We start from the raw sequence: 25,434 nt of genomic DNA, 5'->3' as shown, positions 1-25,434 counted from the left end.
ACAGCAACACACAGGAGTCTGTACCTGAACACAAAACACCACCGTCTGTCTCGTGCCCACAGCCAGACTGACCGATGACGGGCCCCGAACCTTCTCCAAACTGAGCATCTCCTGATACTGACAATGCAGACCCACAGCCCAACTCTTTGCACATGTTATCAGCCGTGTGGATGTTCCAGGCAGCTCCACACACCGTGTGCCATTGACCATCAGAGAACAGCTCCACTCTCCCCGCACACCGACTGCCTCCATTCACCAGTCTCAGCTCCACACTCTCTGTAACATAACAAATAACAGTACGATGTGGCAGTGTTTTGAGCCTCCACTCTCCCCACTCACTGTCTGTAACAAAGGCTACAGACAGGTATTGACAGACAATGGCTGTCATCTCCAGGGGAGAGGGCGGTGTCTCGGAGCACGTAACAGTGATGAAGCCTGATGCTGCGCTGAGGGGAGTGGCTGGCATGGTGAGAGAGGAAGGTCTTCAGGGGTGATCTGAAGATGGCCAAGGAGGGGGCAAGGTGGGGGGTACTTGAGGGAGAGAGTTCTAGATTCTCATTGTGTAGTGGTTGAAAGAACGGCTGCCTATGGTGGAGTGTGATAGGGAAGGGGGAAGGCGTACTGGGGGCCAGAGCTGGGTAAGGGAAGGTCGTGGTTAGAGGAGTGTGGGCAAGCAGTTCAGAGAGGTAGGGAGGAGCCAGGATATGAAGTGCATTGTAATGTAAGTGTGAGTCAGATTCATCTGTTATCGCACTGGGAGCCCAATGGAGCCTGGCGAGGACAGTGGTGATCAGGAGGGAGTTTAGTGTGTGTGATAGGGAGTAAGTGGAGCCTGATGAGCACTGGTGTGATGGCGGTATGGAGCTTAGTGTCTCTGATAGGGAGACAGTGGAGCCTGTCAAGGTTGGAGGTGATTGTGGAGGGAGATTCATGTGTGTGATAGGGAGCCAGTGAAGCCTGGTGAGACTGGGGTGATGAGGGAACAGAGTTTAGTGGTGAGTTATAGGGGGGTCAGTGGAGACTGGCGAGGACTGGGGTGATGGTGGTATAGTGTTCAATGTAGGTGAGGATATAAATGGTGGAGTTTGGAAATCAATTGGATTTGACTGCCATCTTGAATCTGGTATCCCCGCTTGTAATTGTGAATTCTAAACCTCTAGGAAAATGTTTACACATTTTTGGGATTCAATATTCTATGTCTAGGAATGATCTTCTCAGCAGAATGAAATTCAGCTCCTCCCACCCCACAGATTAGATGTTACCAGTCGTACCTTCCGTCCTATGCTCTGTGGTTCTGGCTGCAGTCAGGAGAGACCGCTGTGTGACACCTTGTGGCCCTCAGTGTGTTTAACACTGAACCGGAACATCACATCAAACTCTTACCTGCACCACATTAACCCGGAGATGTTCTGACACATCACTAATATTAATCTATTGTTCTATAGCAATCGTTTTACAATTACATTTGTCACAGCCACATTCTGTCACCGAGAGATCTCAACGGCTTCACGGGAGTTACTGTAAAGTGGAGAGACTGTGTGTTTTGCAGGTGAACACAGCAGTTGGTTTGCACACACCGATGTGCTGTGACCTACATACAGCAACACACAGGAGTCTGTACCTGAACATAAAACACCAGCGTCTGTCTCGTGCCCACAGCCAGACTGACCGATGACGGGCCCCGAACCTTCTCCAAACTGAGCATCTCCTGATACTGACAATGCAGACCCACAGCCCAACTCTTTGCACATGTTATCAGCCGTGTGGATGTTCCAGGCAGCTCCGCACACCGTGTACCATTGACCATCAGAGAACAGCTCCACTCTCCCCGCACACCGACTGCCTCCATTCACCAGTCTCAGCTCCACACTCTCTGTAACATAACAAATAACAGTACGATGTGGCAGTGTTTGAGCCTCCACTCTCCCCACTCACTGTCTGTAACAAAGGCTACAGACAGGTATTGACAGACAATGGCTGTCATCTCCAGGGGAGAGGGCGGTGTCTCGGGGTGTGATGAAGTGATGAAGCCTGATGCTGCGCTGAGGAGAGAGGCTGGCATGGTGAGAGAGGAAGGTCTTCTGTTGTGATCTGAAGATGGCCAAGGAGGGGGCAAGGTGGGGGGTACTTGAGTGAGAGAGTCTAGACTCTCACTGGGTAGTGGTTGAAAGAACAGCTGCCTATGGTGGAGCGTGGTGGGAGTGGGGGACGGCATACTGGGGGCCAGAGCTGGTTAAGAGAAGGGGGTGTTTAGAGGATTGTGGAGCAAGATGATCGGGGAGGTAGGGAGGAACCAGGATATGAAGTGAGTTGTAATGTCAGTGTGAGTCAGGTTCAACCGTTGTGGAACTGGGAGCCAATGGAGCCTGTTAAGGACTAGTGTGATGGGGGCACTAAATTTAGTGTGTGTGATAGGGAGCCAGTGGAGTCTGGTGGGGTCTGGGGTGATGGGGGTTAGGGAGTTCAGTGTGTGTGACAGGGAGTCAGTGGAGACTGAAGAGCATTGGAGTGATCAAGGTATGGAATTTATTGTCTCTGATTGGGAGCCAATGAAGTCTGGCGAAGACGATGCTGATTGGGGAGGGAGAGTAGTGTGTGTGATAGGGAACCAGTGGTACCTGGTGAGGACTGGGATGAATGGGTACAGAGTTTAGTGTGTGTGACAGGGAGCCAGTGGAGCCTGGCGAGGCCTAGGGTGATGGGGTAGAGAGTTTAATGCGGGTAACGATATAAATGGTGGAATCAATTGGATTTAACTGTCATCTTGAATCTGGTAACCCACATGTAATTGTGAATTCTAACCTCCAGGACAACGTTACAATTTTTTTTGTTTTAATATTCTGTGTCCAGGAAAGATCTTCTGAGCAGAATGAAATTCAGCTCCTCCCACCCCACAAATTAGATGTTCTTGTTGTACCTTCCGCCCTACGCTCTATGGTCTCGGGCTGCAGTCAGGAGAGACCGCTGTGTGACAGCTTGTGGCCCTCGGTGTGTTTAATATTAAACCCAAATATCCCATTAAACTCTGACCTGCACTACATTAACCCGGAGATGCTCTAACACATCACTAATTTTAATCAATTGTTCTATAGCAATTGTTTTACTCTTACATTTGTCACAGCCACATTCATATCACCGAGAGGTCTCAACGGCTTCACAGGAGTTACTGTAAAGTGGAGAGACTGTGTGTTTTGCAGGTGAACACGGCAGCTGATTTGCACACAGCGAAGTTCGCACAGTGACCTACACCTGTAAGAGTAAAACAATTGCTATAGAACAATAGATTCAAATTAGTGCCTGAAAGGGCGGTCGAGGCCAAATCGATAACTACATTTGAAAACGCGGTGGACGAGTATTTGAGGAGGATGGGTCTGCAGGGTTATGCGGAAAGGGCTGGGGAGTGGGATTGACATTACATTTCTCTTTTCAAAGAGCCGCCACAGACTCGATGGGTCGAATGGCTTCTTTTTGGGCTGTACTATTCTATGATTCTATTCTATGATTCACACGGCAACACACAGGAGTCTGTACCTGAACACAAAACACCAGCGTCTGTCTCGTGCCCACAGCCAGACTGACCGATGACGGGCCCCGATCCTTCTCCAAACTGAGCATCTCCTGATGCTGACAACGCAGACCCACAGCCCAACTCTTTGCACATGTTATCAGCCGTGTGGTTGTTCCAGGCAGCTCCGCACACTGTGTGCCATTGACCATCAGAGAACAGCTCCACTCTCCCCGCACACCGACTGCTTCCGTTCACCAGTCCCGGCTTTTTATCTCCTGACATTTGTATAACACACACAATCAACACCCATCCTTGAATAAACAATGTCATTCACCCACCAAACAGCTCACCCAGTGTATTGGATTATGGAACGTCTTTCAATTGCTTGTCTCTGTGAGTCCTGATATTGATTCAAATAGCTTCAATTTACACCTATATTTATTCTTTTACTTCCAAAGTATCATCTCTTTCACCTCAATTACTATCCTTTTCCCTCCAAGTAATTATGATAATAATAATCATTATAACAATTGTAATGTTTGGTGTAGCTTGTACCAAATCAGGGAAACATCACAAAGTGCTTCACAGGATCTTAGTGCAAAGTAGAGTGACTGAATCTTGATGTGGCAGCCAGTTTGTACAGATCAATGTCCCACAAACAGCCAGAGAGTGAATGAGCCAGGATGACACCCAGTGACTGAGCCACAGGCTGACATCAAATTTTTAATCAGTTAGAAGGATTGATAAACAAAAGATCTTATATTATTATATAATGTCAAATGTCTGAAGGCTCAGGTACACATAAAAGATATGGTGCCACTGCTGGTGAATAGAAGGCAGTTTCCCTGGTGTGCTGACTGTTTGGGGGACATTGCTGTGAGCAACACGGCTGCAGCGGCTTTCAAACATTTAATGGCAAGTCTGCTGTGAAGTGAAAATCCTCTCATTGGCTTTATGAAGTCCCAAGAACCTCCCCTCCCAGAGAACGAGGAGAGACGTTTACCTGAGCAGATGACGCTGACATCACGGGAATGATCAGTGTTATACCATTCCCATCCTTCTGAGGGACAGTCCTGTAGAACAGACTCGGTGCCATTGCAATGAACATCATAAGTGATATCATGTCCTGTCCCTTTTCCAAAGAACGCGTTTTCTGGAGCTGCCACAGCGGCCCCACAGCCCAACTGTCGGCAAACAACCGCAGCATCCAGCAGATCCCAAACCCCCCAACCAATTATTGTGCCCCAAATTCCTCTGTAGTAAACCTCCACTCTCCCCGCACAGCGACTGCCTCCATTCACCAGTCTCAGCTCCACATGCTCTGTAACATAACAAATAATAGTACGATGTGGCAGTGTTTGAGCCTCCACTCTCCCCACTCACTGTCTGTAACAAAGGCTACAGACAGGTATTGACAGACAATGGCTGTCATCTCCAGGGGAGAGGGCGGTGTCTCAGGGTGTGATGAAGTGATGAAGCCTGATGCTGCGCTGAGGGGAGTGGCCGGCATGGTGAGAGAGGAAGGTCTTCTGTTGTGATCTGAAGATGGGCAAGGAGGGGGCAAGGTGGGGGGAACTTGAGGGAGTGAGTTCTAGATTCTCATTGCACAGTGGTTGGAGGAACGACTGCCCTTGTTGAGGAAGGGGGAAGGACAAACTGTGGGCCAGAGTTGGCTAAGGGAAGAGGGTGCTTAGAGGAGTGTGGAACAAGCAGTTCAGAGAGGTAGGGTGGAGCCAGACCATGAAATCAGTTGTACATATATGTGAGTCGGTTTCATCGGTTATGGGATAGGGACTCACTGGAGCCTTGCATGGACTGGTGTGATGGGGGTGTGGCACTCAGTATGTGGGATAGAGAGCCATTGGAGCCTTGTGAGGACAGAGGTGTTTGGGAGGGAGATTAGTGTGTGTGATAAGGAGCCGGTGGAGCCTGGCGAGGACTGGCGTGATGAGGTATGGAGTTTAGTGTGTCTTAGAGGGAGTCAGTGGAGCCTGGGAAGGACGGAGTTGATTGTGGATGGAGTATAATGTGTGTGAGAGTGAGGCAGTGGTGCCTGGTGAGGACTGGGCTGATGGTGGTATGGAGTTTAGTGTGTGTGATAGGGAGACAGTGGGGCCAGGTGAGGATGGCGTGTTGGGGGTACGGCGTTTAGTGTGTGTGGCAGGACGTCAGTGGAGCCTGGCGAGGGCTGGGGTGATGGGGGACAAAGTTTAATGAGGGTGAGGATATAAATGGTGGAGTTTGGAATCAATTGGATTTGATGAATGTGGAGCTGCGGAGCCCAGAAAAGCCGTTCAATGAGGCCACTTAATGTCTCAATCGAATGTCGGCACAGCCCCTCCCCTCCCCCAGACCTACACTGGACAGTAAAGCCCCCCCTCCCCTCCCTCAGACCTACACTGGACAGTCAGCCCCCCCTCCCCTCCCCCAGCCCTGCACTGGACAGTCAGCCCCCACTCCCCTCCCCCAGCCCCGCACTGGACAGTCAGCCCCCCCTCCCCTCCCCCAGCCCCGCATTGGACAGTCAGCCCCCCTCCCCTCCCCCAGCCCTGCACTGGACAGTCAGCCCCCCTCCCCTCCCCCAGCCCTGCACTGGACAGTCAGCCCCCCCTCCCCTCCCCCAGCCCTGCACTGGACAGTCAGCCCCCCCTCCCCTCCCCCAGCCCTGCACTGGACTGTCAGCCCCCCCTCCCCTCCCCCAGCCCTGCACTGGACAGTCAGACCCCCCTCCCCTCCCCCAGCCCTGCACTGGACAGTCAGCCCCCCCTCCCCTCCCCCAGCCCCGCACTGGACAGTCAGCCCCCCCTCCCCTCCCCCAGCCCTGCACTGGACAGTCAGCCCCCCCTCCCCCAGCCCTGCACTGGACAGTCAGCCCCCCCTCCCCTCCCCCAGCCCTGCACTGGACTGTCAGCTGAGAGAGATAGAGTCATTGCAGAGAAGAGCCACGAGGCTGATGCCCTGTGTGAGAGCAATGAGCTATGAGTTGGGCCAATAGAAAAGTGCGGTGGAATGTTTCCGCGGTGTCGGCAATAACCAACGCCTGAGCTATAAAACCACTAAATAATGGGGTTTCTGGCCCTGCGCTGCTCACGGCTGTTTACCCGACGATAATGTGGGCGGAGCAGCTCCGGCTGTGCATGTGGGGTGCAGCGTAAGCGGGAAATAGCCTTCGATTCACTCGGAGGCCGCACTGTTGAGATTGTCCGTGTGTCTGTTCTCTGTGTGTGTCTGTGTGTGTGTCTGTGTGTCTGTGTGTGTGTGCGCGTCTCCCTCTGTGTGTGTGTCTTTGTCTGTGTGTGTGTGTGTGTGTGACTGTCTGTGTGTGTGTCTGTGTGTGTGTCTGTGTGTGTGTGTGCGTCTCCCTCTGTGTGTCTGAGTGTCTCCATGTGTCTGTCTCTCTCTCCTCTGTATGTATGTGTTTGGGAATGTGTGTGTGTGTGTATCTCCTCTATATGTGTCCACCTCCTCACTTCCCAATCCACCACCCGGTCAACACCTCCACTCGACTGGCCCTGGCCTCCTGCTCGTCCCTCGCACCCTCCACCCCACCATCGTAGCTTTCAGCTCTGTACCCCAAACCTCTGGAACACTCTCCCTCAATCCCTCTGCATTGCCCCTCCCTCTGCATTGCCCCTCCCCCTGCATTGCCCCTCCCTCTGCATTGCCCCTCCCTCTGCATTGCCCCTCCCCCTGCATTGCCCCTCCCTCTGCATTGCCCCTCCCTCTGCATTGCCCCTCCCTCTGCATTGCCCCTCCCTCTGCATTGCCCCTCCCTCTGCATTGCCCCTCCCTCGCCTGAAAACGTTCCTGTTCGACTGTGCTTATGGCCACCTCCCTCCTGCTCCCGGCTCAGAGTTAGGCTCCGCCACTATTAAGCCATCTGAGCCGCTGCCCTGCAAAAGTGTATAAGTGCAAGTTGTTGTTGTGTGTGTGTTTAGGATTGTCTCTGAGTGGTGAGCAGTGATTACACGGCTAAGGCTCCTCCTCTGGAGAAGGCCACTTTATAGACTTGAATTAAATGTTAATTAGGATTGAGAACATAAACCCAGATCAATAGTTTAGGATGTATCGAGACAGGAGAACAAGAGGACACAGATTGAGAGTTGCAAAGGGTAATTTCAGGACAGACTGCAGCCGAAGCTGTTTGTAACCCAGAGGGGAATTAACAAATGGTACAGGTTTCCAGGAAGGGCGGTGGAGGCCAGAGCACTGGAGGCTGTGATGGGGAATGTTATGGAGCGCTCACTCTGTGGCTCGGGGCTGTGGTAGGGACTGGGCCGTGATTTCACAGCCAACACACGTGACATGTGACTCACCTCCTCTGGGAGCCTGACTGTCCACATAACCACCTGAAACCAGAAACACAAGTGTGTAAATAAACAGACTTTCACAACCATTCCATGTGATGTACGGGTTGTGAGGAGCTAAAGGGAAGTGCAAACTCTGCTGTTAATGTACTCCAGATGTGGTCTGACCAGAGCTGGACACAGTGCTCCAGGTGTGGCCTGACCAGAGATGGACCGGCACTCCAGCTGTGACATTGACCAGAGGTGGACCTATTTCTCCAGGAAACATCCTGTTTATCTAATCCTGGGAGCTTTAGCCACAGGTTGGTTAACAACAACAACAACAACAAGATTCCATTTATAAAGCGCCTTTCACGTCAGGAGGACGTCCCAAGGCGCTGCACAGTTGGGTCATGACCCGAGCAGGGGGGAAATGGTCAGGGTGAGGGGAGGGAAGGGAGGAGCGAGGAGGGGGAAGAGAGTCGAGAGGGGAGCTGAAGGCTCGGTCAAAGAGAAAGGTTTTGAGACCGGCCTTGAAGGAGGAGAGGGAGGAAGCGGCGAAGGCACTGGGGGATGGAGTTCCAGAGCCTGGGGGCTGAGAGGCTGAAGGCCCGACCACCGATGGTAGGGCGGTTGGGGCGGGGGACGTGGAGCAGACCGGAGCCGGAGGAACGGAGGGTACGGGCAGGTAGGTAGGGGGATAGTAGGTTGGAGAGGTAGGAGGGAGCAAGGCCGTGAATGGCCTTGTAGGTGAGGATGAGGATCTTGAAATCAATCCTCTGGGGGATGGGGAGCCAGTGGAGGCGAGCGAGGGTGGGAGTGATGTGGTCCCGAAGCCTGGTGCGGGACAGTACACGAGCTGCAGAGTTCTGAATGACCTGCAGCTTGTGGAGGGAGGTGGCGGGAAGGCCGGCGAGGAGAGAGTTCCCATAGTCCAGCCTTGAGGTGACAAAGGCGTGGACCAGGGTTTCAGCAGCGTGAGGGGTGAGGTAGTGCCGTAGTCTGGCGATATTCCGGAGGTGATGGAAGGCGGTGCCAGTTGTGGTGCGGATGTGAGGGAGAAAGGACAGCTCAGGGTCGAACAAAACGCCGAGGTTCCTGACTGGCTTTGAGAGGTGGAGAGTGCAGCCTTGGATGCTGATGGTGTCAGCGCCTGAGGTGCGGAGGCGCTGACGTGAGCCAATCAGGAGGGCCTCGGTTTTTCGCACGTTGAGCTGAAGAAAGTTGTCTCTCGTCCAGGACTCGATGTCGGACAGGCAGCTGTCAGGACATCGGTGGTCGTGGAGTTGAGAGTAGAGGAGGAAAGGTAGAGTTGGGTGTCATCCGCATACATGTGGAAGTTAACTCCATGTCTGCGGATGATGTCACCAAGGGGGAGCATATAGAGGGTGAAGAGGAGGGGACCGAGGACAGAGCCCTGAGGGACACCACATGAGACAGTGCGGGGGGTGGAGGAGAAGCCATTCGTCGAGACAAAGTGAAGACGGTGAGAAAGGTACGACCTAAACCATTCAAGGACAGTGCCTTGAAGGTTGAGGTGGGAGGACAAGCGGTGGAGTAGGATAGCGTGGTCGACCGTATCGAATGCTGCCGATAGGTCGAGGAGGACGAGGAGGCAGAGGGAGCCCTGGTCACAGATGGTCAGGATATCATTGGTGACCTTGACCAGGGCAGTTTCTGTGCTATGGGCAGCACGGAAACCTGACTGAAGGGGTTCGAAAAGAGAATGGGTGGAAAGGAAAGAGCGCAGTTGGGAGGCGACAACTCTTTCCAAGACCTTGGAGAGAAAGGGGAGGTTGGAGATGGGCCGGTAGCTTGATAGCTGCGACGCATCAAGGGAGGGTTTTTTCAGGGTGGGCGTGATGATGGCAGTTTTTAATGGAATGGGGACAGAGCCAGAGGAGAGGGACAGGTTTATGATGTCAGTGATATGTGGGGCAAGAAAGTGGAGCTGGGAGATAAGGAGTGGAGTGGGGATGGGGTCAAGGGAGCAGGTGGTTGGTTTTAGGGATAGGATGAGTTCAGTGACAGAGGGTGGGGAAACGGGTACGAAGGTGTGTAGGGGAGGATGGGTAGGAGTCGGAGTGTGGGAGGGAAGGGGTGGGTGGTGGGTGGAAGTTGGAGGGGAAGTGACCGCGGAGCGGATTCCCTTGATCTTGGATTCAAGGAAATCCAGCATCTCCTCGCAGTGAAGGTTGGAGGAGATGACCTGCGCGGGGTGGCGGGGGGGACGGAGGAGTCGGGTTGTGGTGGAAAACAGTAGCCTGGGGTTGTTCTTCGCCTCCAGGATTATCCTGGAGTAGAAGGACGACTTGGCCGAGGCTAGAGTGGAGCGGTAAATTTTGAGGAGGTCCAGCCAGATTTGTCGGTGGACCGTTAGGCCAGATTTGACACAGGTGCGTTCAGCAGCCCGCACCTGGCTTTTCAGTGAGCGGAGGTGGGTGGTGTACCAGGGGGAGGAGCGGGAGTAGGAGACAGTGCGGGAAGTGATGGGGGCAAGAGTATCGAGTGTGGAGGAGAGGGTATTGTGGAGGAGGGAGAGAGGAGAAGAGGGGTCGGTGAGGGTTGAAGGCCAGAGGGAGAGGAGTTCAGAGGACTCCAAGGCATCGGTTAGGGATTGTGGGGGTAACTTCTTCCAAGGGCGGTAGAAGATGGTGGTGGGTCTGGTGGAGGTGGGGAGGGGGTGGAGGTGGTGAAGGAGATGAAGTGGTGGTCAGAGATGGCCTTGTCGGTAATAGTGACATCCGAGGCACTGAGGCCCCGGGTGATCACCAAATCGAGTGGGTGGCCGTGACTGTGAGTGGGGGAGTTTATGTGTAAGGAGAGGTTGAGTGAGGAGAGCAGGGAAGAGAAGTCTGAGGAGAGTTTGATGGGATGTTTGTATTCAGTGTTAAACACACTGAGGGCCACAAAGCTGTCACACAACCTTCTCTCATGATTGCAACCAGAGACCACAGAGCGTATGCCCAAAGGTTGAATTGGTAATATCTAATCTGTGGGGTGGGAGCAGCTGAATTTCGTTCTGCTCAGAAGATCATTCCTGGACATAGAATATTAAAACCAAAAAGAGTGTAAGAGAGTCCAAAAAGAGAGTCCAAGAGGTTAGAATTCACAATTACAAGTGGGTTACCAGATTAAAGATGGCAGTCACTTGCTCTGGGCGACAACAACAAGTTGCATTGATACAGCGCCTTATAAAGTTTTTGAGCTGCTCAGTGTGGGGGGGACACCAAGTGAGGGAGGGGGAGAGATGGCCATATGCACAGTCAATGAGGGAAGCTTTAAGGTGAGATTTAAAGGAGATTTAATTCAGGGAGCGAGATGGAGGGGTTATGTTTGTTCAGCCTTGGATTATGGTATGGAGTGGGAGGGGGGGAGTGGAGCATGGAAGCTCACAGCGTGAGAGAGCAATAAACAGGGCAAAGGGATGCTGTGCTGTATTGCTAAATTAGGTGTTCAGATCCCCAGACACCATTCTCAGGCTGTACAGATTCTGGTCTGACCACACCATGAACACTGCACAGTTCTGGTCACTATGTCACAAGGGGCTGCCCAGACTCTGGAGGCGGTACAGAGGGAAGCAATGAAGATGATTTAATTGAGGAATGAGCAATGAGCAAACGGCGGCTCTTCAGTCTTGAGAGAAGAGGACTCAGATGTGAACAACATTTATATTGGATTGAAACCGTGACCCCAGAACACGGAGTGACCAATATAGCAGAACAAGAGGTCACAGGTTCAGAGGACAATTAAAGGACAATTTCAGGACAGACACAGAGGGTAATCAATAACTGAAACAGGTTACCAAGGAAGGGAGGTTGAGGTTTAGGCCCCGGGTGATCACCAAATCGAGTGGGTGGCCGTGACTGTGAGTGGGGGAGTTTATGTGTAAGGAGAGGTTGAGTGAGGAGAACAGGGAAGAGAAGTCTGTGGAGATGGAGCAGGAGGGGGTGAAGTGTAGGTTAAAGTCGCCCAGGATGATGAGGCGATCAGAGCAGAGGCAAAGAGATGTGAGGAGTGTTGAAATGTCAGAGATGAAGGTGGGAGAGGTTTCAGGGGCCGGTAGAGGAGGAGGATTTTAAGGGAGAGGAATGAGGGGTGGGAGAGGGTGAGGTGCTCAAAGGAGGGGAAAGAGCCAGTGGAGTAGGGGGATAGGGCAAGTGGTGTCCTTGAGATAAGGGCAACACCACCGCCACGGCGGTTGGGGCGGGGGATGTGGTGGGAGGTATAGCCGGGTGGCGTGGCCTCCGTGAGGGGGAAGGTGTCGCCTGGGGTGAGCCAGGTTTCTGTTAATGCCATGATATCAACGTTCTCATCAAGGATGAGATCGTTGATGACCAGGGCCTTGTTGCAGAGGGAGCGGACATTTTGCAGTCCGATGTGAAGGGATCGGTTGACAGAAGGGTGTGTGGGAGGGGAGGGGGGTCCAGGTTGTGAGGCTGGGGTGGGGGGGATGGGGATGAGGGAGGAGAGGTTGGCTCCCCGGGTCTGTGTCCGGGGTGGCTGGCGAGTGTGGTGGGGAATGGGGCAGTCGGTGTGGCTGCTGCTGGACAGCCAACGCCGAGTGCCGCGGTGAGCCCGGCCGGTGGAGGATTCCCAGGCTGGAGCAGAGGGAGGTTGTGGGAGGGTCAAGTGGGGATAGAAGACGAGAGGGATGGAGAGAGAGGAGGAGAGAGCGGGAGAGATGCAGAGGGGGGAGGGTTTGGGGGGAGAGAGGAGGGAGGAGGGAGGGAGGAGGTGAGGGGGCTCGGGTCAAAGCGGCAGCCATAGTGCGCACGCTGGGAACAGGAGGGAGGGGTCAGGTGGATGGCATTATCCCGTAGATTGGGGCAGCGAACGCAACAGGACCATAGTGGTCTCTGATGTGAGCCCTGGGGGGGGGGGGGGGCGCAGAGGGTTTTTTTTTTGGTTTTTTTGCGCGCGCGCACGCACCTGAAAACTAATCTATGACGTCGCAGTTCCCCGCTCCGCCCCCACCCCTCCCCTCCCGACACCTCCCCCCTCCCCCCGGGGCTGAACTCGCTCCGGCGTCGAGTTTAAGTACCTGGGTCAGTAGGCCCAGGCTCCTCCCCGCGCTCTCCTGCCGCCGCTCCCCGACTGGCTGCACTCGCTCCGGCGTCGAGTTTAAGTACCTGGGTCAGTAGGCCCAGGCTCCTCCCCGCGCTGTCCTGCCGCCGCTCCCCGACTGGGGAGTTAGAGTTAGTTAAGAGTTAGATTTGGAAACAGGGAGAAAGGCGAAGTGACAGGAAGCACAATCGAAGAGGAATGTCTTCAGGTGTGATCGGGAGACTGGAAAGAGGAGACAAAATGGGGACATTGAGGCAGAGATTACCAGAGGGTCAGCCATAGGAGCTGAAAGCACGGCCACCGATGGGGGAGCCGGAGGGGATGAAGGACACACAGGAGGCCTGAACTTGCCGAGTGAAGGGACAGGTAGAGCAGTGGGGTGTGAGCAGGTCAGAGCGGTGGGGAGGTGTCGGGGTGTGACACGGTTTGTAGGTGAGTGCGAGGATCTTGAAATCAATTTATCTTATATAACATAACAGTATATAATAATAATAATAATAATCCTTGCATTTGATATAGCGCTTTACACGTCGGGAGGACGTCCCAAAGCGCTTCACAGAACACACTGTAAAGTGAATTGACTGTATATTTGTGGGCGAACGCGGCAGCCAATTGCGCACAGCAATGTCCCACAAACAGTCATAGATTGAAAATGACCAATATATTATTGTTTTTTTATAAACCTTACGTTTGATACGGCGCCTTTCACATTGGGGAGGACATTCCAAAGCGCTTCATGGGATATACTACAAAGACTGTTTTATGATCAAACACGACAGCCAATTTGCACAACGCAACACATCCGTTTTTGCACAGCCTCACAAACAACCGTGAGGTGAATGAGTGATTAACACAAATAATGTTGATGTTGGGATATATCAAAAATCAATAGCAGCCGAAATAGTGCAGTCATCCTCCCACTGTATACATCATTGGTGAGACCTTCTTTAGATACTGTGTACAGTTCTGGTCACCGCAGTACAAAAAGGGTATTGGAGAAATCGAGAAAATACAGAGGAGGGCAACTAAAATGATTGAGGGAACGTAAGGGCTACACTAAGCAATAATAATCCTTTCGTCTGATATAGTGCCTTATTACATCGTTGAAAGTCTCCAAGTGCTTCACAGAATATATTTTAAAGTGTAGTGACTGTATATTTTGTGGAAGGAATGTGGCAGCCAATTGCATACAGCAAACTATGAGGAGCGACTAAGTAAATTGGGCAAATCCACACTGGAAAAGAGAAGATTGAGAGGCAATATGATTGCTGTCTTTAAGATTCTACAGGAGCAAAACAATATAGACCATGACAGACTGTTTCAACTTGACCAGAATAGGAAAACCTGTGATTGAGGGGTAAATTCAGAACAAATCTACGCAAACACTATTTCAGTGAGCGAATGGTGAACCGTGGAACAGCCTCCGAGGGAGACGGTTGAAGCAGGAAATGTTGATACCTTCAAACAGATTAGATAGTTTTTCTTTAGAAAATAAAATTATGGGATAATTTGGGAGACATGTGCATGTGACCGCCAGGAAGGTGGAAGGCGAACCTGGTCTTTATTCATTGAGTGTTTCTTATGTTCTTATGTTTTTTATGGTGAACATGTGCATAGAGACACACAGACACACAGACACAGACACACACAGACACTCACACAGACAGACACACAAACACACACAGACACACTCACACACACACACAGACACACAAACACACACAGACACACAGACACACACAGACGCACACAGACACTCACACACACACACACAGACACACACACACACACACACACAGACACACACACACAGACACACAAACACACACAGACACAGACACACACACACACACACACACAGACACACAAACACACACAGACACAGACACTCACACACAGACACAGACACTCACACACACAGACAGACAGACACACAAATACAGACCCACATATACACAGATCCACACACACAGACGCACACACAGACACGCACACAAACGCAGACACACACACACGCACACAAACACAAACACACAAACACACACAGACACTCACACACACACACACACAGAGACACACAAATACAGACCCACATATACAAAGATGCACACACACGCACACGCACAGTGCAGCTGTGAGCAGTTACAGTCAGACTGAGCCCCAGTGACGTCTGAAATGGGGAAACCACAGACACATCTGCACAAAAGCCATGAAACGGGCGGCAGTTTTTTTGCTGATTGTCGGCCCCACTGAGAGCAGAGTGAGGATTCTCACCATTTATACATCACATTTCACATCAGCAAAGCTTCTCACACCGGGAACACACTGACACTGATCGCTTAGATACTACACAGAGCAATTAAACTAAACCCCAATCAAATATTTACTGTATAATCAACAAAGCAGTCGGTTCCATATTAATAAATCAATCATCCCCAGTTTTAGATATAAAATGTACTACAGACAACATTACAGACGTCACTTACAGATATCAAAATAAATAACGCTATTTAGACAACTCATCACAACTAATACATATATCGTGATCAACTCCTCACCATTTATATCTAAAATATCATCAATTTTAAGCGCCATTTATAAGTGAAATATAACCATCAACTGATCACCATTTATACCTAAATACATTTTAATCATAAAATCATTTTTAGGTATAATTATCAATTCATCAAATTTATTTAACATTAATCTTTGCATTTGATATATCGCGTTGTTGAGATGTTTCAAAGTGCTTCACAGAACACACAGTAAAGTGTAGTGACTGTATATTTGATGGGATGTAAATAGACTGCAGCGAATCCTTTAACATTTTGAGAAAATTGTTTAGACTTAATTTGGAAGATGGGTTTAAAATAAAGCATCTTGGAATAAAGGCTTCAGTTTAAATGACATTTTATGCGTTATTTATTTTATCTGTGTACTCAGTGAGCGTTGGGGGCGCGAGGAGAGTGAGGCTGATAAAGATCACTCTGTCAGAAAGCCGGTCGGCACAACAGCCGAATGGCTTCCTTCTGCACTGTAAACCTTTATACATTTTACGTCTGCGGCTCCTCTCCCCGGGGACCACCGCCATCCTTACTGTTGCTTTTATCACATCCAGGATTCACTTCCCCAACTCTCTGCTCTCTGGGCTTCCCAGCTCTTCCCTCCACAGGCCACAGACTGGTCAGAACTCTGCAGCTCGTGTCCTCTCCCGCAGCCGCTTCCATGATCCTATCCACCCGCTCCCCATTCCCAACCCATCCACTTCAAGATCCTCGTCCTCACTTTGAAATCATTATTATAATTATTATAATCCTTGTATTTGATATAACGCCTTATCACGCTTTTGAGACGCTAAAAAAGTCCTGTAGCTCAGTGGTGAGAGCACTCGCTTTGCAAGTGAGAGACCTGAGTTCAATTGCAGGCAGAGGGCGAAACCTTGGGCAAGTTTCCTTACTCCACACAGAGCCTAATAATAATCCCTCCAAAAACAAAAAAAATAATAAATTGGTCATTTTCAATCTACGACTGTTTGTGGGACATTGCTGTGCGCAATTGGCTGCCGCGTTCGCCCACAAATATACAGTCAATTCACTTTATAGTGTCTTCTGTGAATCGCTTTGGGACGTCCTCCCGATGGAAAAGCGCTATATCAAATGCAAGGATTATTATTATTATTATAAAAATTACTTCACTGTAAGGTGGAGTAACTGTATATTTTGTGGAAAAAATGCTGCAGTCGGATGCTGACAGCAATATCCTTGGCCTCCAAATCCAACCCCAGATCAAGTAAAAATCCTCGACTGTCCATCTCCTTGGGACATCCTCCCAACTTGAAAGGTGCTGTATAAATGCAACTTCTTGTTGTTTCGCCCACAATATACTTTACAGTGTATCCTGTGAAGCACTTTGAGACATCTCAATGATAGGATATCAAACACAAGAATTATTTTTTTAATTATTTTATTATTGTTGTGGCAGAGAATTCCACATTCCCACCATCCTCTGTGTAAAGAGTTGTTTGAACCTCCCCTTCAATTCTTTCTATGATTATTTTTAATTAGTGTCCTCTGACTGAGTGACTGACCAGCCTTGACTGTCTCACTGACCGGTCTTGACTGACTGACCGACCAAAACAACTGTTGATTATGTTCCAGTGTTCCTCACCCTAATACCCCTCCGTCTGAGCAAAACATCTCCAAACCTCGAACTCCTTTCACTTTCCCTATTCTGTGAGAACTGCCTCTGTTTGTCTGGTCTCTCCCTGAAAGGAACGTCTCTCATTCCTGGTAACATCCCATTAAATCTCCTCTCCAATGTCTTGATATACTTCAATTTACAGCGCGAAACCTCCACAACAACAACTTGCATTTGCACAGCGCTCCTCTCTCAGGGTAGCGTCCGAGGGCGCTTGACAGTGGCAGAGCACAACGCCAAATGGGTTGGGGATGGGGTGTGTGGAGGTGACCATAGGCACGAGGCGAAGAGGAAGGTCTCAGGCTCGACCTGAAGATGGGGAAGGAAGGGGCCGGGTGGAGGGATAGAGGCAGAGTGTTGGCACAGACACCAAGTTTTTAAACAGACGCACAACTGAAAATACTGTCTCAGACAAACCCTTATTATACGGTTATTGTAGTGTTCACTGAAGAAGCGCGTGTGGGAATTCCAAACAACTCGACAAAGTTCGCAAAATGCTTTCACGAAATTGCAACAAATTTTCTAACAGAAAAAAACACAAGTTTGTGACAGAGCATTACAGAGTTAATGTGAAAATTATTTGGGTCAAGAAACTTCACAATTATCACATCAAATCCGTTTAGAAAATTCGCAAATTTACCCTTAAAACACAACACATTCATAAGAGCAATAATAATAATAATAATCCTTGTGTTTGATACAGTGCCTCATCACATCTTCGAGACTTCTCAAAGTGCTTCACAGAATACACTGTAAAGTGAATTGACTGTATTTTATGGACAAAAAGCGTCAGCCGATTGCACACAGCAGTGTCCCACAGACAGTCATGGACTGAAGTGACCAATCTATTATTAATATTTTTTGATTATAAAGTCGCTTGCAAAAAGAAAATCAAGGATTGACAAGGAACTGAAAGGACAAGTAAACACGTTTGCTGCACAACAAAATTACATTCAACCACTTCTACTGTTCACAATGAATTAACGTCACAAAGGTTTCCAACAGCAATAACATTTATAGTAGAACACACTATTCACATAAAAATGGTGAGGTGACCTGTGTTTTTCTTGGATGCAATCATATTTGGGAGTGGTGCAGTGAGAAGTGCTGCAATGGTGTACACGGAAAGTAAGTTGAAGAATAATATTCAGTGTAGACATCTCCCTCCCATCAACCATGTCAGTGTAGTACAGAGCCTAATTGAAACTTCAATGGTTATGTGTCACTCCTTCTACACATATCTAATTTTTGGGATAAAATTAATATATTTGAAAGAGGGGATAAAACTTAATTATGTCTATCCAGCATTTGATAAACACATTTTGTAAATTTTATTGAAATATTTTTCTCATTCACAAATGGAAAATTAAATAAAAACACAGAAATTTTAAAGTGATTGAGTGACCAAATTGTCATTATATTTTTTGAAGGGATTATTACCCCTGGAAAAGCCATCCACCAATTGACTAACAACCAGGTTCCTACTTACCACGAGGTATCTGTGTGGAGAAAGGAAACTTGCCCAAGATTTCACTCTGCCCGGCTTCGCGAGACCTGACACTGACACAATGGGCTGAATGGCCTCCAACTGACGGGCAAGTGGTCAGTGATTCAGTGACCAGAGGACAATGATTGAAGGTAATTGGTAAACAAGCACACGGGGAGATCAGGAGAAAGTTTTTCGTGCACAGAGTGGTGACAATGTGAAATGTCCTGCCGGGAATAGCAGGTTTGACTGATTCCATATTGGCTTTCAAAAGGGAACACGATGGAGAACTGTGTTCAGTTCTTGTCGGCGCAGTACACAAGAGATATGGGAGAAACTGAGAGGATACAGAGGAGGGCAACCAGAATGCTTGAGGGAATGGAGTGACTGGGCTATGAGGAGCGACTGAGTAAATGGGCCATGTTGAAGCTGGAAAAGAGATTGAGAGGTGACATATTGGTGTCATTAAGATTGTAAAGCGGTAAAACAATACAGATCATGATAAGCTGTTTCAACGTGTCCAGTATAGTAAAACCAGAGGCCACGGCCTGCGATTGAAGGGAAAATTCATAACAAATCTACGCAAACACTATTTCAGTGAGCGAATAGTGAACCTGCGGAACAGGCTCCCGAGGGAGACGGTTGAAGCAGGAAGTGTTGATTCCTTCAAACACAGATTAGAAAGTTTTCTTTCAGGAAAGAACATAATGGGATATAGCACATAGGGAGTTCGGACATGTGTTTATGCGACCGCCAGGAAGGTAGCAGGCAAACTGGATGGAACTTGGTCTTTTTCTCATCGAGTATTTCTTATGTTCTTATTTTCTTATGTAGATATCTAAAAAGGAGTGAACTGAAAGGATAAGGGGAAAGTCTGGCAAATGGGACTGACAGGATTGCTCTTTAATACAGTTTGCACCGACACAATGGGTCAAATGACTTCCTCTGTCCTGTAAATGTCTATGTCGCTCCGGTTCTACAACAGATTTGATGTGAATGTAAATGCAGTAAATTTCACCCCAATAATTAAGAGAATTTGCTTGTCCAGTCACCAGAGTGTTCCCAGTGATGAGGATCAGACCTGATTAATCAGCTGCATGTTGTCCAGAGCCCAGGATATTGGTAAAGAACAAACATGGCCAGTAAATGTGAACTTACATTTCCAATTCTGGACGAGAAAGCCAACCATTAATGGCCACAGCATTGAGCCAAACCTCGTCTGCCGCGATGTGGTGCCCTGACCCAGTGCTAACTGCACTCCAGCAACGTGTAACATCCCCGATCCGTTCAGAGGCCACAATTCACAACAAGTCACTCAGAAACCAACCCTTTCACCCCAGTTACCCAGTGGTTTGTCACGTGGATCAGATCCGGTTTTCAGTCCGATGGAATACGCCAATAAAATGTAAGATTACCATTTACAGCTAAAATAACTTGTAGTTTCTTTCATCTCCTCTTTGAAAGATCAAGTATCTAATATTTGCCCTTAAATGGAAATATATTGTGCACCAGATGCCTGTACAACACTGACGTATTTAATTTGGAAGTGAGGACTTGGTGCATTATGGCGTAGGTGTGGCCAGTGCTGAAATCTCTGTCATTATCACCTCTGAACTGCTGTTCATTATAATAATATAAAAATAATAATAATCACTCACAGGATTCACTGTGAAATGGAGGGACTGTGTATTTTGTGGGCAAATGTGGCAGTGCAGTAATACACAGCGATGTCCCACCAACAGTCACAAACAAATGACCAATTTGATTTGTGAGATTGTTGGCCAGGAAGATTCCACACTCACTCCATCTACTCATCGCCGGCCGAGCCTCCTGCCACTCTCCCCCCAAATCCCCACCCCCAGAATTCTCGCCCCAAACCCCTTTACTGTCTTCAAAATCCTCTTAAAACGCACTTCTGATCTAAACTTTAGCCAAAACCCTCAAACCTTGCCTTTAGCAATTTAACCATTGAGCACGAAAGGAATTCAACAGAAAGCTTTCAATACCATTATCTGAATGCAAATTAGGCAACAACAGAAATACCCACAACTGAAGCCACATATGTTGGAAATAGCGGCAAAGTATTGTGAGGCTCAGCAAGAAAATGAAAGGGAGCTGAGAAATCAGAGGCTGGTGGGAATAGGGAATTCTGTGCTTCAAATTGGAACTGAAGGAGAGTGTGTGGATTTGCTTTGAAAGGGGAAATGGATTAATGGATTCCATTACAGAGTTGTGTGAGATGGGAGTAGATTGGGAGGTTCATTGCTCCAAATCGACAGCACAAACTTTCTCAGCAGGTTTCTGTGCTGTAAGACAGCAATGCGGTGACTGTAGGGTAGAGAGGCTGGAGGTGAGATCAAACAGGCCATGGACCATTTCATCTGCACCGCTCTCGTGATCTTGTGGGGAAACTGGGGGAAGATTCACTGAATAAAATGCGCTGCAGCTAACTCTTACCCACAAAATAAAATAATAATAATTCTTGCATTTGGAACAGTGCCTTTCACATTGGTGCTTCATATGGTATACTGAAAAGTGAAGAGGGACACAGTATAAAATACACAGTATTTTACACAGCAAAATACACAGTATTTTATAACAATAATAATCCTTGTATTTGATATGTGCCTTAACATGTCTTCGAGTCATCTCAAACCACTTCACAGAATATACTGTAAAGTGAATTGACTGTATATTTTGTGTGCAAAATGCAGCAGCCATTTGCACACCACTGTGTCCCATGATCATTCGTGGATTGAGTGACTAAATTATTATTGTTGTTAATTTTATTGAAGGGATTATTACCCTCGGAAAAGAGAACCATCAATCAACTAACAACCGAGTTCCTCCTTCCTGCTTGGTAGACAGAGGGTGTGGCGTAAGGAAACTTGCCCAAGGTTTTGCCGTGCCAGGAATCGAACCCAGGTACTGGTGCTTGCCAGGCGAGCGATCAAACCATTAAGCTACAGGACTGCACTTTATTGGGAACACAGCAGCTAAGTTGCACACAGCAACATCCCACACATAGCCATGAAGTGAGTGGCCAATGTTTGGGGGGATTGTTGGCCAGGACACCGGGAGAAACTCCCCTGTTTCCCAATGGTGGGATCGTTAAGATCCATTTGAACAGACAGACAGGGCCTTGGTTTAACATCTCATCCAAAGGACGGCACCTCAACAAGTGCAGCGCACTCCCAGCATCAGCTTTGGAATTCCAGCTTAGACTATGTGAGTTCCAAATCCTGACGTGGGGTTTGAAGCCACAAACATCTGACTCAGAGGGAAGAACGCAGCCAACTGAGCCACGCTGACAAAACCATGTAACTGTGTAGAGATCAGAGAATCTCTGTGCATTTCTATCAGACATTTGCCTCAAGTGTGTGGCTGCCAGGACCTGGGTTGAGAGATCACGTGTTGATCAAGTCAGTGTAATAAGATGGCATTTCAGCTCAATGTAAAGTTTAACCTGATCAGGAGAAGGGACCAGAGACACAGCTCTCACCACAGGCTCTTTAGCTCAGCACCAGCCGCAGTTTCCAATCTGATTAAATCCGTCGCTATCTTGGTTTTACATCGCAGTGGAGGCCTCAGCTACACAGAGAGGAAACACACACACACACACACACACACACACGATTAAATCAGTTTGTGTTACAGACAAGTTTACAAACCTGACTGCATTTCAGAACTTAACACAACGTTTTGCCCAAAAATCACACAGTTACTACGCTTTACAGTATATCCTGTGAAGTGCTTTGAGCTGTTGCAGCGACGTGATAAGGCTCTATATCAAATGCAAGGATTATTGTTATTATTATAATTATTATTATTCACACAGCGCCTTTCATGAATGACTGTCTCAAACTCTTCACAACTTGTACTGTTAGACAGTACCCTTCCTGGACGATTAAAGTCCCAAAACACTTCATCTGCCAACGGGAATTCCCAAATAAGAAGACAAACAACAATAACAAATTACATCTAAGTACGGCCTTTCCAAAGCACGTCCCAGGGCGCTGGACATTTAATGATTTGCACACAAGCTGTGGGTTGGAATGAAGAAGGGTGGGGGGTAGGGGGTGGGAGGGAGACTGAAGGCACGGTCCAACAGAAAGGTCTTGAGATGTGCCTTGAAGGAAGGAAGCGTGGGGGCGAGGTGTAGGGATTCTGGGATGGAGTCCTAAAGGGTGGGGGCAGCAAAGCTGAACACCCAACCCCCTGTGGTGTGGGGGTAATAGTAATAATAATCCTTACATTTGTCTCAAAGCGATTGACAGAATATTCTGTGAATTGTATATATTTTGTGGGAGAAACACGGCAGCTAATTGCACGAGGTATTACCCTACAAGCAGTCGTGGAATGAGTGACAAAATTATTATTATTATTGTATAAGTCGGCAGAGCAGGGAACATGCAACAGCCCAGTGCCCACTGAGCGGGGGGAGCGGGGGGAGCGGGAGTGGAAAGGTTTGCTGTTAATAGGGGGCAGAGGGAGGGAGGAGCAAACCCGCGGGTGGCTTCAAAAGTGGAAACGGGGTCAGGGTGTTGGCCAAATGCAGAGTCAGAGAGAAACGTCTTTCGAGAGAGGGAAATGTAGAGCACCGTCCAGAGTAAAAGCTGAAGGTGCCGTCACTGGAGGAAGAGGCAGTGAGCAGCAGAGCAGAGGCCGAGGTAGGAGACAGCAGGGATAGCAAGGAGTGAGACTGTGAAGAATCTGAGGTCAGAAAGAGGGTCGGGGAGTTGACGCACGAGCAGACAGTGGGGCCCAGCGAGGAGACAATACACATTTACACTGATCACTTTTGACTGAGATATAATAATAATAATCCTTACGTTTGCTACAGAGCCTTATCACGTCTTTGAGACATCTCAAAGTGCTTTAGAGTGCACTGTAAAGTCAATTGACTATAATTTGTGGGCGAAACACGGCAGACAATTGCGCACAGCAGCGTCCCACAAACAGTCATGGAATAAGGGATTCTTACATTTTGTTTGAAGGATTATTGTTCTGCTCCTCACTGCCGGGAAACAGCAGCGTGTGTGGGAGTGAGGAATATTGCCGAACATTTTGCTCTGCCCGGAAATCAAACCCACGTCCTCTCGCTTGTGAGGCAATTCCTCCCACACATCACCACATCCCATTAATACCCCCCACACCCCATTAATACCCCCCACACCCCATTAATACCCCCCACACCCCATTAATACCCCCCACACCCCATTAATACCCCCCACACCCCATTAATACCCCCCACACCACATTAATACCCCCCACAACCCATTAATACCCCCCACACCCCATTAATACCCCCACACCCCATTAATACCCCCCACACCCCATTAGTAATACAGACCTCATTAACACTACATACCCCAGTAATATCCCATAGCTCATTAATTACCCACAACCCCTTAATACCCCACATCACCTTAATACCCCACACCCCATTATTACATCAAACAACCCATTAATACCCCACACCCCATTAATACCCCACACCCCATTATTACATCAAACAACCCATTAATACCCCACACCCCATTAATACCCCACACCCCATTATTACATCAAACCCATTCATAGCCCACACTCCAATAATACCCCACACCCAATTCATATCCCACACCTCATTAATTACCCACACCCCCTTAATACCCCACACCCCATTATTACATCAAACAACCCATTAATACCTGAAACCCCATTAATAACCCACACTCCATTCACACCCCACATCCCATTCATACCCCACACCACAAAAATACCCCACACCCCATAATACCCCACACACCCCATTAATGCTCCACACACCACATTGATACCACAAACTCCATTGACACCACAAACTCCATTGATACCCCACACCCCATTAATACCCCACACTCCCCATTAGTACTCCACACACCACATTAATAGCACAAACTCCATTGATACCACAAACTCCATTCTTACCACAAACTCCATTGATACCCCACACCCCATTAATACCCCACAATTCCTATGTATATTTAATGCCATAAAGCATATTTGCCACATTAATGCCACACAACCCCTCGTGAATAACACACACTCACCATAACCTGTACACACCCCACACCCCATTCACACCCCACAGCGTCACCCCTTTAGTTATTAGCACACACAGTGCTCCCCTGTACCGTACGATGGCTTTTCTCATATAAATAGTTTAAAGTTATCAAAAATGCAGCATTGAATAAAGACCGCAGTCTCCAGATTTCTTACCAACCACAAGCCTCAGGTTATTTCCTCAGTGTCCTCAGTGTGGTGTATGTGTTGGGATCTCTGACATCTCCTGGAGCTGTCAGACAGGACCTCAGGTCACCATCCCATCCACAGGTCGGCCTCCCCAACACGGCGCTGCTCCCCCGCCTGCACTGGGGCATCAGCTCACGGCCACAACATAGGCCTCAAAACCAACCACTTTGCTCCAAATGACAGAGTGAACGGTTGGGAACAGCTGCACACGAGCAGCACCGCCGGGCAGTGTGGGTTTGATGGCAGCCGCCCCCAACCTCAGGAAATGTCTGCCCTCGTCTCTCCCGCGATCACTGCCCAGAAGCCTTTAATATTCCCTCATCCATCATCCGCCTCATTCTCTTTTATAAACCATCAACGGCCGCAGCCTCAACTGCAGTTTGTAGGGGATAATTCCTCATTCCCACCACCAACCGTGTAAAAGGCCCTCCACCCCCTCCCACACACACACAGATATTGGGACACACAACAACAACAACAACAACACTTTACAGACACTTGTAAAGCGCTCTTCATGTCAGAAAGACGTTCCAGGGCACTGGACAGTCAGGGGTTACTGGACCTGAGTTGGGTATTGGGGTCAGGAGGGGTGAACGGCTGGGAGTTGGGGGTGA

The 25,434-nt window shown here is 48.9% G+C and overlaps 1 protein-coding gene across 1 annotated transcript in view; it reads right to left on the bottom strand.

Moving 5' to 3' along the window:
- The window catches only part of LOC121851092 (deleted in malignant brain tumors 1 protein-like), a 1,850-nt gene extending 91 nt beyond the window's left edge, over positions 1–1,759 (bottom strand). Inside the window, exons 1-2 of the mRNA XM_042344606.1 lie at positions 1,622–1,759; positions 25–276 (exon numbers count right to left, since the gene is read on the bottom strand). Of these exons, the coding sequence (XP_042200540.1) occupies positions 25–276; positions 1,622–1,751 (382 nt within the window). The 5' untranslated portion in view covers positions 1,752–1,759. The remainder of the gene's footprint in view (positions 1–24; positions 277–1,621) is intronic.
- Between the last annotated feature and the right edge of the window lie 23,675 nt (positions 1,760–25,434).

Source organism: Callorhinchus milii, unplaced genomic scaffold (genome assembly GCF_018977255.1).
Source record: "Callorhinchus milii isolate IMCB2004 unplaced genomic scaffold, IMCB_Cmil_1.0 Scaffold29, whole genome shotgun sequence".
Lineage (NCBI taxonomy): Eukaryota > Metazoa > Chordata > Chondrichthyes > Chimaeriformes > Callorhinchidae > Callorhinchus > Callorhinchus milii.
This window is presented reverse-complemented; position numbering and strand designations above follow the sequence as displayed.